The following is a 13,723-nucleotide window of genomic DNA, read 5'->3' as shown; positions in this document are numbered from 1 at the left end:
GGGAAGGGAAGGGAAGGGAAGGGAAGGGAAGGGAAGGGAAGGAAAAGAAAGAACCAAGTGCCAAGTCTAAATAACACCCAGAGCAGCAGGGAAAAAAGAAAGTACAAAGAGAGGCTGCAAAGAGTCACTAGGGAGGAAGGCATCAGGAGAGGCCTCTCTGGGCCTGGTTCAGAAGGCCTCATCCAGAGACACATGATGTCAGAATGATGTCAGCTGGGAGCAAGCATGCAGAAGCCACTCTAGAAGCAGAAGGCTGGGGAAGTATGGACAGAGAACACAGTGACTTGGTCCTCAGACAACATGACTAGCTCTAAAGATGGTAGCTGGGGCCCTAAGATGTAGTTCAGTTGGTAAAGCACTTGCCTAGCATGCAGGATTCCCTGGGTTTGAGCCTCAGCGCCACATAAAATGGGGCATTGGCTGTACTACACAGCAAGTTCAAGACTCACCAGAGTTACATGAGACCTTGCCTCAAAAAAAGATAACATGGTGAGGATGACAAAAGGGGGTGGAGGAGAGAGATGACTAGTGATGATGGCCGCTCCAGTTATACAAGCAACCTAATTAGGTAACAAACAGAACCAAAAATCCTAAGAGGCAAGAGGAACACAGTTTGAAAGCATGCTAATTTTATTACTGTCAAGTGGTTAGTAAACCTTAAGCACCTTTATATTTATCCCCAACATTTCCAAAATACTACAGTTTTTGCATCTGAAAGGAAAAGGCTTCTTCCTTTGCAAAAACCATTGCTATAGAACACGATGGCTGCGATCTGATCCCCACATTCTGTCCTTTCTTGAAACAGAGCCATACAGGCTACAAACAAAAATTATTTTTAAAAAAAAGGTCAATAAATTATAAAGCTTTTGGAAATGTAAAAGCACTGCACAAGGATAAATATGGCACTCATTAATCTTGACTAAAGTATTCTACAACCCCGATAAAAGTGTAATGAGTTCAAGTCCTTCAGTGTCCCAGGAAACCTGAAACCAAGTGTATGGAGGTCTGAGTCTCTTATCAATGAGGAAATTCCTTAATGGCAGGGTTTATGGGGCCTACCTAACTGCATCTTGGGAACTAGTTTCGTGTCTGAATATTTCACTTGGAGAAAACAGGAACACCTACCCCCCAGAAGACCCTTCCCACCCCCCTCCTCTGCTTCTTTTAAAGTTACATTTATTTATAGTGTGGTTTTGTGTGTGGGTGCTTGTGTGCCAGGGCATGTTGTGTGAAGGTCAGAGAACAACTTTCAGTAGTTGGTTCTCTCCTTCCACCACGTAACAACCAGGGACAGAACTCAGGTGATCAGGCTTGGCAGCAAGCACCTTGGTCTTGCTGAGCCATTTCGTCAGCCCTTCTTTTTTGTTGTTGTTTTCCTTTTTCCAGGACTAGAGTATCACACACAGTAGGCAAACACTCTGCCTCTGAGCTACATCCCAGCCCTACTTCTCGTGATTTTCCCAGACTTGCTTGTGTGTTCCTCAAGTGTTCTGTACAAAGCTTCCCCAATATGTTCTTGTCCTACTGCCCACTGGGTGTTTTGGAGGGAGACAGTCTTTTATTTTTAAGCCGTACTATGATATGGATTCTTTAACAGTCATGTTGAAGACATGCATGTAAATGTGAACCAGCTTTACATCATAGTATGTTACCTAACAAACACTGACTTGCTATTTGCTCCAGCAGCTTCTGTCACTGCAAATCCAAGTGGAACCCTCCCAAGTAGCCCTCTGGTCTCACAACACGCATGACCCCTAGCTAGCTGGACACTCCTGATGGTTCAAACCTGTACTTTCTACCTAAGCTACTTTAAGTCCAGGCTCCTCCACTTCTCACTCCCCCACCACACTGCCATACACAGAGCACTTCTTCATTCCATTCCTAAAGAGACCTGCTCCCTACCTCAGCACAGCCCACCCCCATCATTCAGGGACATCCTCCAACTGTCCTATAATCAACACATTCTCCTCACCAAATAAATCGCTTATATATTGTTAATTCGTTCCCCATACCTCTCCAAGGATGTCCACATTCTAGTTCTTAGAACCTAAGAACCTCTGACCTTTTGTGACCTAAGAATTTACAAATGTGCTGATGTTAAAGTTCCTGGGATGAGGGAGTCGGGCTTTCTTGCTGTGTCACGACAGAAGCCAGAGAGAAGAGAGTCTCAGGAATTCGCTCTGTCATGGATGTTTATTCTGGGTTCTGAGTGTGAACCCACATAATCATGTGGGACCCTGACAGAGGAAGGAAGGACAGAATCAGAGGTGAAAAAGCAGGCATTACAGACACACTGGAAGATGTTAAGCTCCTGGCTTTTAGGATATAGGATGTATCCATGAACAAGCAGCCTCTAGATGGTAAAAAATAAAATAAAATAAGCAGTCTCTCCTGTAACTTCAGAAGGAACACAGCCTGTCGACCCACTTTAAACTTCTGACCTACAAGACCAAAAGGGAGTAAGTTTGTGATGTTTCCAGGTACTGCCTAAGAACTTATTAAAGCAGCAACAGGAATCTGGTACTGTCCTGTTTGTCCATCGATAGACCAAAGGGAACACTATCTGTTTCATAGTGTCGTTACAATGATTTCAGGAGGCTGTAGGATTTGAGTGGCCATAGTTTTAAAAGAAAGCAAAACAAAAGCCCTGATTCAACACTGGCTCCCATGCAGAGGCCTCTGGGAACTCAGAACCCAAGACTAGCGCAGGCAGTAGATGCACACCCCAGGCAAAGTGCAAAAGAAAGTCAAAGTAGAAAGGAAAGCTGGAAGTAGAAAAGAAAAGGAACTCTATGGCCAGGGAGGACAGGCACCAAGTAAAAGAGACAAGTATGCTGTCAATTTTAGGGACAACTAAAATTATCCTTTTAAATAACTTCCTTAGAAAGGACGAGTTCAGGATCTTTTACATCTCAAAGTCAAAGATAACATACTATAGCATTTTGCACCCACTTTGTTTTGTGGGGACTTGGTTATGAGTAATACTAATACAACTAGAAATTAAAAAGAAAACAAAACATTTTAAAGACAAGGTCTCATGTGGTCCAGGTTGGCCTCAAACTTCTTATATGTAGCAGAGGAAGACCTTAAATGTCTGATTCCCCTTCCTCCACCTCCCAAGTGCCAGGATTGCAGGTGTGCACCACCATGTCAAGTTTATGGGGTGCTGGGGATAAGACTCAGGGCTTCATGCATATTAAGCAAGCACTCTGCCAACTGAACTACATACCACACAAAAAGGATTTTTTTTTCTTCATGCATTCCATGTTATTGATTTTTGAGCAGAAAACATGGCCACAGAAGGCACAGATGCCCAGAGCACTTGGTCTTCCCGAGGGAGGAAAAACCTGAAGTCTGTCCAAAGACCAAGCCTCTCACTTTTTCCATTACCAATCTTGTACCTGTCATTCTTTCCCATTCTGTCATTTCAAAACACACTCTTTTGAACACACCCTGCCTTTATGGCATGTTTCCATAGCCTGTTAGTTAATGTTTCATGGGACTATTAGTGGATTCCGTGTTTCTAACTGCCGGGTTACCCTCGTGCTTTTGAGTGCAAAGATAAAGAGAACAATAAGCCTCGAGAGATAACCACTAGAGGAGACAAGCATGTAAAAGAATGAGGAGAATCACAGTGTGTTTTTCAAGTTCCGTTGGCACTTGCTACAAGCCTGAGTTCTGACAGGCAGCACTGGGCCACTTTAAGCAGAGGTCTTCCCTTGAAATGAGCGATGTGGGGTCTAAATGATGGCTGGCCTGTACTATTTTAACACTGATCCTTTGAATGTGTGTATTATGCATTTTTATATTTCTACACATCATATATGGTACATGATATGAGTTGAGAATGTTATATAAGACATATCATATAATTTCATATTTGGGTTAGATACAGTTTTAAATCACTTTTCAATATAGGCACAAAAAAATATGATACCAACTCTCCTCGGTTTTAGCTCCAAAATGATCATTTAAGAAAAGACAATAGTTTAATGTGATATTTCCACAACTGAGGAGATTGAAATATAGGCTATGGTAACAGACGGAGGTTATATAGAAAAAAGTTCTTGTCTATAGGAATCAAAGGAGATATTTTCAGGGAAACCAGTGAAATTCCACAACTTATTCTCAAATGATTTATAAGGAGGAAAAGGATCTGGCCTTTCCAGATAAAGGGAAAGCCAAGGTGGAAATTTTCCCATGTAAAGGCTCTAATCAAACGGTGCCCTATGTGTTATTCTTGCCACTTCACTTTAGATGTAAAACAAAACAAAAAACCTTAAAGATGTTAAAGTAAGGCCATCAATCCAGACAACGAAGATGATACGAGGACCAGGAAGGAGTCCAAAGGTAGCCTGGAAAACACTGTGACTTGGACTAAACAAAGAGATTCCATCTCAAAAACCAAACCAACAGTGACCCAAAAAAGATGTTGGAGGAAAAACTATGATTAGTCACCAAAACTCACTTCCTCCCAGGAGACTAGAACTTACATGTAAAACAAAGAAACAAACCAACCAAATTACTGGACAATTTTTAAAACATTGCCCAAATCAGAGTCCTATTCATCAAAAAAAACCAATGCCTGTTAGACATGGTAGCACACACCTGTGATCCCAGCACTGCTGAGGTGGAGGCAGAGGGATCAGGAATTCAAAGTCATTCTTGGCCAGACTGGGCCATATGAGAGACCTGGTCTGTAAAAATAAACAAATAAATATAGAGTTTAGAGATATAATTCAGCGCATAAGAGCACTTCCTTACATATGCACAAAGATCTGAGTTTGGATCCCAACACACATGCCAGGCCTGGCTGTGCAGGTGCCTTCGAGGCCAGCACTATGAGGGAGGGGACCAGATAGGTGGTTTTACTGGGCTTTCTGGCCACCAATCAAGCTCAGGTTCCATTCAAGACCCTATCTCAAGGGAATAAGGTATAAGACTGATAGTGCAGGACACCTGACATCCTATAGATCTGTACACACATGTATGTACATATATATACCACACACACACAATAGACAGACCTACCTGCCTACTGACAGACTGACCTAAAGTGCCACTAACTCTAACGGGTAGGTTAATACAGAAAGTCTGTACTGGAGTCAGATAAATTACAATAAAACAACCAAAACCTATGGAATAATAAATGCTCAGGATTGACCAGAATCATGTAAGCAACACCACAGCATTTCATATTTGTTCTCTGATGTAAATAAGGTCCTAAAATTTTAGACATGAAAAACTTCTGGGCAAAGAACAGCCCAATATTCCAACCGTGAGTTTTTAAGTAATATACTGTAGGTTAGAGAAAATTCTAAGTATCCAAGTGTTTAAAAGCCAATAACAGACTTCTGAAGTCAATCTGGAATCCCTACCTGCGAGTTCTAATCAGCATTAGAGTAATGTCCTACTTAGTTCATGGACAGGACTCTATCCCCCCTCCCCAAAAAAAACCCAACAATTTCATCTCTAATTTCAAATCCTGGCTATTCCAAAGTTATGAAATAGTTCTAAGTGTTTAAGTACAACTCCAGTATTTTCGTGAGTTTTAGAATGATTTAACAAAATATATTTTGTTACACACTGGAGAATACAGCTGGGCATGGTAACACAAACTGCTCACTCCAACACAGGAGGCAGAAGGAGGCAGATCTCCATGACTTCAAGGCTAGCTTGGTCTATATAGCAAGTCCCAGGTCAGCCAGGAATAAGAGGAAGGGAAGTAGGGAAGGAGAGAGGAGGAGGTGAGAGGGCGAGGAAGGGATGTAAGTATAATGAGAAATAAAAGGAGAGCTAAGACTAATAATCCAAGAAGAGAGAAATCACTTTGCCAAATAAAATCAGAAATTTTTATCTATCTTCCCATTTCTTAAACCTGCTTCTGAAGCAACCAATCCCCCTCATCTACTCAATGTAGTAAATGCTAAAGAGCCCAGCAAGCACAAAGTGTCCGTATAACTTCCAGGGCCATGCTCTATTTTTTCTATATATAATTTATGATTATTCTATGGACCTTGGTGTTTTACCTACATGTATGTCTCTGTGAGGGTGTCAGAAACCCTGGAACTGGGGTTACAGGCAGGTGTGAGCCACCATGTGGGTGCTGAGTCCTCTGGACAAGTACCTCTCAACTGCTGAGCCATCTCTCCAGCACCCTGCAACACCCCCCCCCATTTTTTTTTTTTTTAGAAACCATATAGTATTGTCTGTGACAGATTTTTTTTTTCTGAGTAGGAAATTTTGTTTTCCAAGCCTAAATCTGCATTTCGAAATGTGGGCTGTGCACAAGGTCAAAATTCTATACTGGAGGGAAAATATTCTAAAGGAGAAGAGAATCCAGATTTTACCCTTAGGACTCTGAACCATTAAGCAATTGTTGAAGTAGCTCTCTATTGAAGCTTGACCTTAATTGAGAGTCTTAAGCTTGGTTTCAGAAACCATTAATCATTACCCTTAAATAGTAAACAAAGGGGAATTTCACAATCAGGGTGGTGTGTCTGTAAAGACTATAAAAGAGCCCCTCCTGGCTCTTCAGCCGCTATCACCTGCAGCTCCTGTCTGACTCCTGCAGCGGTTGCACTGAGTGGTGAGCAGGTCAGTGTGGTCTTAGCATGCTCTTGTGGGCTTCTGCGGGTGGAACCCAGGGCTTCCAACAGGCTAAGCAAGCATTCTCCTATGCTCCCTAACCCCTAACCCGACTGCTTTTAAAATATACTGGAAACCACTCATGATATTCCCACCTGTCTCCTCCCCTCTCCCTTTTTTTCTTATTCTTGTCTTTCCCAAGGGGGCGGGGGGGGGGGCAGGAAAACCCTGTTGGCAACACTTGGTATAAAAGCGCCACTTGAGCTTTTTTTTTTTTGTACATCTTATTTTCTTCCCAAATTACAGGCCAGCAAAATGTGTGCTGAGAAGTCTCCTGCAGAAATGAAGAGCATTTTTCAAAAATATGCAGCCAAAGAAGGTGATCCGGACCAGCTCTCCAAGGAGGAGCTGAAGCTGCTGATTCAGTCAGAGTTCCCCAACCTCCTGAAGGTGAGTGCACACCCTGACAGGGACAGCCAGAGGCAGCAGCCTCTCTCTGGTGGTGGGAGAGAAGCCATAGATGAGGGCTGAGGGCTACCTCGGAAACCCCTGCGGGGACAAGGCCACAGAGAATCCAGGGTCTAGCAAAGACTAAACAGGTACTCTATCACAGAGCTACAGCCACAGTCCACAGAACATTTGTGTTTTGTGCACACACACACAGAGCTGAAAATATAACATTATAACCTAGTGTTTCCTAACTTTCTTTTTTTATTTAATTTAATTTTTACTTACTCACTTTACATCCTGATCACTGTCACCCCCCTCCTGGTCACCCCTCCCACAATCCTTCCTTCCATCTCCTCTCCCCTTCTCCTCTGAGCAGGTGAGGGCCCTCCCTGGGTATTCCCTCACCCTAGCATATCAAGTCTCTCCAGGGCTAGGTGTAATCTCTCCCACTGAGGCCATACGGGCAGCCCAGCTAGAAGGACATAACCCACATACAGGTAACGGCTTTTGGGATAGCCCCCACTCCAGCAAGCTGTCCATCTGCTACATATGTACAGGGAAGCATTTCCTAATTTTCTTATAATTCAAAATAACATTATGTGTTATTTTGATATTATATGTTGCTGGGACTTAAACACAAGACCTCAGATACGTATGTGGACATCTGCTGCATGGTAAAGTATATAGACTTGACACTAGTGAAGTGTCCACATAAAAATGGCGAGATGAGGGCTGGAAAGGTTTGGTTCCCAGCAGGCACAGGGCTGCTGACACCATCCGTAACTCTGATCTCAGGGAGAGATCCAATGCCCTCTTCTGGCTTCTAAGGGCACTAGATACACGTGGCACATATTCATACATGCATCCAAAACACGCATACGCATAAATTTTTCTTTACATTTTTAAAAATAAATAAATAAATCTTTTAAAAACTGGTTACATGATAAATTGTTAGAATTTTATCGCTTTTGGAACAGAGTCTATGTAGCCCAGGATAGCCTAAAACTCACTGTGCAGTCCAAGCTAACCTCAAATTCAATGCAATCCCCCTGCTTCAGCCTTCTAAGCAGTTGGGATTACAGGTTTGAGCTACCAGGTCTAGTTTGAAGAACATTTTTAAAAATAAAGACATTTAGATCTCATAAAATACATCAAGATGCAGATTGTAACTATTAAATAATAATAAATGTGCTATGTACTGTGCAAGTTTTGCAAAGACCCAGGGGATGAAGAGACAGCTCAGCGTTAACCACATGATGTGCTTTCCAAAAGACCCGGATTCCGATCCTAGCACTCATGTCTGGTAACTCACAACCACCGGGAGGGAGCTCCAGAGGACTCGATGCCAGTTAATGGCCTCTGAGAGCAAGTGCACTCACATGCACATGCCCACACACAGGCACACACATATACACATGAGAAAACATTTGCAAAGACTTTGTAAGGTATTGTAGTGCACATATCTAATCTCAGACCTCCGGAGACAGCAGCAGGCGATCACTACTGAGTTCAAGACTAATCTGATCATAGTGGATTTCAGGCTAGCCAGGCCTACTGAATAAGACTCTGTCTCAAAGATGAATAAAATAAAAAAGACAGACACACCCCCCAAAAGCACGGTTCCAGCTGAAGCTGGTTTCACCCCACCGTCCATCAGATTGTCGGTGGCACGTGACTAAAACCGAGGCTGCCTTCTCAGAAGAAAAACCCAGTGCCTCTAACTTGAGAGACGTGCTGCAGTATCCTATCTAAATTGTCTTCCTTCCCCTCCCCCATTCTTTTTTGTCTAAAAGCAGGCTTCAAGTACTCTGGACAATCTCTTTAAAGAGCTGGATAAAAATGGCGATGGAGAAGTTAGTTACGAAGAATTCGAAGCTTTCTTCAAAAAGCTCTCACAATGAACAAGTCAGGAAGGAGTTCCGACACCACCTACTGATTGAACGTTCTCCAGTCCTGAAGATCTAGCTGTGTGATTAAGATACCATTAATAAAGCAAATTCTGAGACACGTCTCTCTTTTTTTAAATATTTTTTATTAGGTATTTTCCTCGTTTACATTTCCAATGCTATCCCAAAAGTCCCCCATACCCTCCCCCCCACCCCCACTCCCCTACCCACCCACTCCCACTTTTTGGCCCTGGTTTGCAAGTCCAATGGGCCTCTCTTTCCAGTGATGGCTGACTAGGCCATCTTTCGATACATATGCAGCTAGAGACAAGAGCTCTGGGGTACTGGTTAGTTCATAATGTTGTTCCACCTACAGGGTTGCAGATCTCTTTAGCTCCTTGGGTACTTTCTCTAGCTTCTCCATTGGGAGCCCTGTGATCCATCCCATAGCTGACAGTGAGCATCCACTCCTGTGTTTGCTAGGCCCCGGCATAGTCTCACAAGAGACAGCTATATCAGGGTCCTTTCAGCAAAATCTTACTAGTGTATGCAATGGTGTCAGCGTTTGGAAGCTGATTATGGGATGGATCCCTGGATATGGCAGTCTCTAGATGGTCCATCCTTTTGTCTCAGCTCCAAACTTTGTCTCTATAACTCCTTCCATGGGTGTTTTGTTCCCAATTCTAAGAAGGGGCAAAATGTCCACACTTTGGTCTTCGTTCTTCTTGAGTTTCATGCGTTTAGCAAATTGTCTCTTATATCTTGGGTATCCTAAGTTTCTGGGCTAATATCCACTTATCAGTGAGTACATATTGAGACACGTCTCTCTTATCAAGTACTGAGTCTTGATTACTGACATTTCAGAGGAACCTTAGCCTGATGCGCTTACTTGATTTTTTTTAAACATTTATTTATGTGGTGTGTGCTTATTGCACACATGCACATATGAGCAAGTGCCTGCACCATCAGTACATGTGTGGAAGTCAGAAGACAACACGGAGAGAAGGTTCTCTCTCTCCTACCATATGGGAGTGGGTGAGATGTCAAACACTGGTTGTCATACTTGGTGCAATGTACCTTTTCCTTCCTGAGCCATCTTTCTGAGATTAAAAAGACAAGTCACCACGCCCTAATTAAGTTCAGTAGGTCATACACACCAAAATACGGCACGAGGGTAGAAAGGGGCATATTGGAAAGAGGATAAATTTCATCAGAAGGAAAAGGGAATGAGACAGGCTGATGGGGGTGAGAAGGACTAAAAATCATCATATACGTACATAAAGCAATCAAAGAATATTGTTTTATTTTAAAAGTAAAAAAAAATAATTATATATTGCAAGGTATTGTGGCTCATGCTTGTATTCTCAGCATTTGATAGGTGGAGGTAGAAAGATTGAGTTCAATGTCAGATCCACTTCCATAGAGTTTAAGGCTACCCTGGGCTACATGAGACTATGTCTCACCAAAAAAAAAAAAGGTTTGTTGCTGGGTTGGGGTTTTATTATTTACTTTTATTTTGTGTTTTTGCCTGTCTGTGATAAATATGCACCTTTGTACCATGCCTGTGGAGATCATAAAGGGCATCAGATCCCCTGAAACTGGAATTACACACAGAAACAAACAGCTCCAAGGGTGGGTGGAACTGCACCTGGGACCTTTGTAAGAGCAGCAAGGAGCTCTGAGCCATCTCATCAGCCCGTTACAAAAAGACTTTTAAAAACGGGATACATGTGGGTGGCATGAGTTACACACACACACACACACACATACGGACATGATGGTACAAAGGAAACATGTCGGGAGCGGTAAGGTTCTGGGGAGAGCTGGAGGGTGAGGATGTGCAGATAAACTTGGTGGAGGAAGAAGTGGCTAAAGAGCAAGAAGCCACGCAGGCTTCTGTGACACCTTGAAGAGTCTAGATCTACTGCCCACAGTGTATGATCTGACATTGCTCCGGGCTTACCGGTGAGACAACACAAAGGGCCCAAGGCCAGGGCAGTGGCTCTGTCCCCTGTCTTCACAGAAATCTCCACAGGGGATTGAACCCACCCCTACAGGCTCATGGATAGGCGAGTCAGCTTCTATCAAACAATATAGGTTGCACCCCTATTTGCCTTGAGTACATAAACATCCCCTAATTGGCTAAAAAGTGATATATAAGCTCATGTGATAAACAATAAAGTTAGATCTGCACTCTGAGGCTGATCTCTGGAGTCTGAATTCCAGCCATCATAGACTCCATCTCCACTAACCCCCACTTCCTGGTTCCTGGTCCCACAGGTGTGATCAAGACACAATGCCATATACATATACAAAATGTGTATGAGTTGTCAAATAATAGGGTTTTTCTTTTTTTAATTTAAAAAAAAATAAACATGGGGCTAAAGATAGCTCAGGAATTAAGAGCACTGGCTGCTCTTGCAGAGGACCCAGATTTGGTTTCCAGCATCTATACTGTGGCTCATAACCATCTGTAACTCCAGTTCCATCCAGGGTATCCAACCCTCTCTTCTGATGTCTGTGGGTACCAGGTACATATGGTAGCATATATATACATACTTGCAGGCAAAGCACTCACACCTATTAAAAAATAGGTAAAAATGAAACTTGGCTTTACACACAAACATGTGTAAAGGAAAAAGTGGGGCTAGGGAAGTAATGTAACAGACTATTAAGAGATTGTTAGCTTAGTATGCATAAGACACTGGCTTATCCCTAGTACCACCAAAATTAAAAAGAAAGAAAAAATGACAAATGTGATACCACATGCCTTTAATCTCAGTACTGGAGGCAGAGGTAGGTGGGTCTCTCTGTGAATTTAAAGTCAATCTATCTGCATAACAAGTTCCAGGCTATCTAGGGCTACAAGGCAGGACTCTATCTCAAAAGAAAAAAAAAAAAAAAAACAGGCTGGAGAGATGGCTCAGTGGTTAAGAGTGCATATTGTTTTTTCAGAGGACACAAGTTCCAAATATCCAGATCAGGTGGCTCACAACTACCTGTAACTCCAGTTCTGGGGGACCCAATGTACTCCAATAGCAGCCCCAGGCACCTGCACACATTTAGACATACCCACCACACAACACACACACACACACACACACACACAATTAAAAAGAAAAATAGAGGCTAAAGAGATTGTTAAGCAAATAAGAGCGCTGACTGTTCTACCAGACAACTGGGTTTAGATTTCCAGCACCCACATGGAGGCTCCTAACAGCCTGTAACTCCAGTCCCAGGGGATCTGACATTGTCTGCACCAAGCACACAATTGGTAAACAGACATACATACATGCAGGCAAAACATCCATAGACATAAAACAAAATAAACATAAAAATTAGAAAAAAAACATCCAGGATACTTCTACAATGTTGCCAAAGAATATAGAAATGCTATCAAGGACTTGGAAGGAATGCTGGAGAGGCAGAGGTAGATGTCTGGGACTCACTGGTCAGCCAGCCTAGCCTACTCAGTGACATTTGTCTTATGGCCTCCACAGGCATGCCTGTGAACATTCGGGAGTGTGCACACATACAAGTGTAAACTGGGTATGTCCATCAAGTTAGCTACAGTCATATCCCTAGTAGCCTTGAGGTGACCAGTGAACCCCACACCTAGTTTATGCAAACTGTATAGGAGGACACAGCTAGACAGGGACAAGCTCATCTCGGGGAAGTTTAGTAGCAAGTGTCTTTACCATGGAAGCCCAAATCTGTAAAAAGATCTGTTAACAGCATACAGAATGGGCAGCCACAAGGCACCAGACACAAAATGAGTAGGGCTTAAAGACTTGGTGGGGATAGGGGGAAATATATTCAAATATGCTTGGCTATGTGCTAAAATAGCCAATCTCAGCTGCTGGTGCATACCTTAAATCCCAGCATTTAGGAGGCTAAGGCAGAAGGATCTAGAGGTCAACCGAAGCTGCACAGCAAAACCTTGTCTCAAACAAAACAAAACAAAACAAAAACATGACATGCACACTAGAAATTAACATGCCGTCTGCTTCCTGGGAGAGCAATTCGACTAGATGCCTTCTGCTCAAACTTCCACACCTTCTGCTCACTTTCATGCCTTCCTGACAGGACAGAATGTACCCCCTCAAACTGTAACGCAACATCTAGACGCGATGTTGCTTCTTGTCAGGCATTAGCCACAACACACAGAAAAGGTAACCAAGACAACTACACACTGAGGTCTGAGCAAGATGGGGGCAGGGATGAGAGGGCCACTCCTCACTTGGTACAGAGAGAATAACAAAGGGCTGATGAGATTGCTCAGCAGGTCAAGGCTATTAAAGCTGATGGCCCGAGTTTGACCCCCAGCACCCACATAAGAGAACCAACTTCTACAAGATATCCTATGACCTATGTCATGGGATACCTGTGGGGGCATGTGCACACCAAATAAATAAGTATTTAAAAACTATACTCCCCAAATACAAGAGATTGGTCTTATAATTGCTGACTCACTGATCTGCAGAAGAAGCCCCTCTGGCCTCCCTCCTTTTAACAGTCGGAAAACAAACTATCTTAACCTTGAAGGTTTACTTGTGATTTCAGAGGAAAGAATGTGGTTACGGAAGTTTCCCCCAATAATCAGACATCATTGAAACCTATGTTGTGTATTCAAGAAATTAAGCAGCAAGAGGAAAACACTTGCGTCCGCGCCTGATAAGTTGACTTCAATCCCTAGGATCTCTGTGGTAGAGGCATGGAACCAACTCTGGGTACATTGACTGGTTGTGGGTTGATTGACTTCACAGGAAATGAAGCCAAAAAAAAAAAAGAAAAGGAAA

At 42.9% G+C, this 13,723-nt stretch overlaps 2 protein-coding genes across 14 annotated transcripts in view; one reads left to right on the top strand and one right to left on the bottom strand.

The window, feature by feature from the left end:
* The window catches only part of Ctps2 (CTP synthase 2), a 133,841-nt gene that overhangs the window by 61,540 nt on the left and 58,578 nt on the right, over nt 1-13,723 (bottom strand). The window lies entirely within an intron of this gene.
* On the top strand, nt 6,520-9,055 carry S100g (S100 calcium binding protein G). 2 transcript variants are annotated; one of them, XM_021152660.2, is made up of 3 exons: nt 6,520-6,597; nt 6,895-7,038; nt 8,835-9,055. In XM_021152660.2, the coding sequence occupies exons 2-3, from the start codon at nt 6,904-6,906 to the stop codon at nt 8,937-8,939; spliced, it is 240 nt and encodes a 79-aa protein (XP_021008319.1). In that variant the 5' UTR covers nt 6,520-6,597; nt 6,895-6,903; the 3' UTR covers nt 8,940-9,055. The 2 variants fall into 2 exon arrangements, with proteins under 2 accessions (XP_021008319.1, XP_021008317.1); XM_021152658.2 differs by having other exon boundaries at nt 8,832-9,055.

Source organism: Mus caroli, chromosome X (assembly GCF_900094665.2).
Source record: "Mus caroli chromosome X, CAROLI_EIJ_v1.1, whole genome shotgun sequence".
NCBI classification, from domain to species: domain Eukaryota; kingdom Metazoa; phylum Chordata; class Mammalia; order Rodentia; family Muridae; genus Mus; species Mus caroli.
This window is presented reverse-complemented; position numbering and strand designations above follow the sequence as displayed.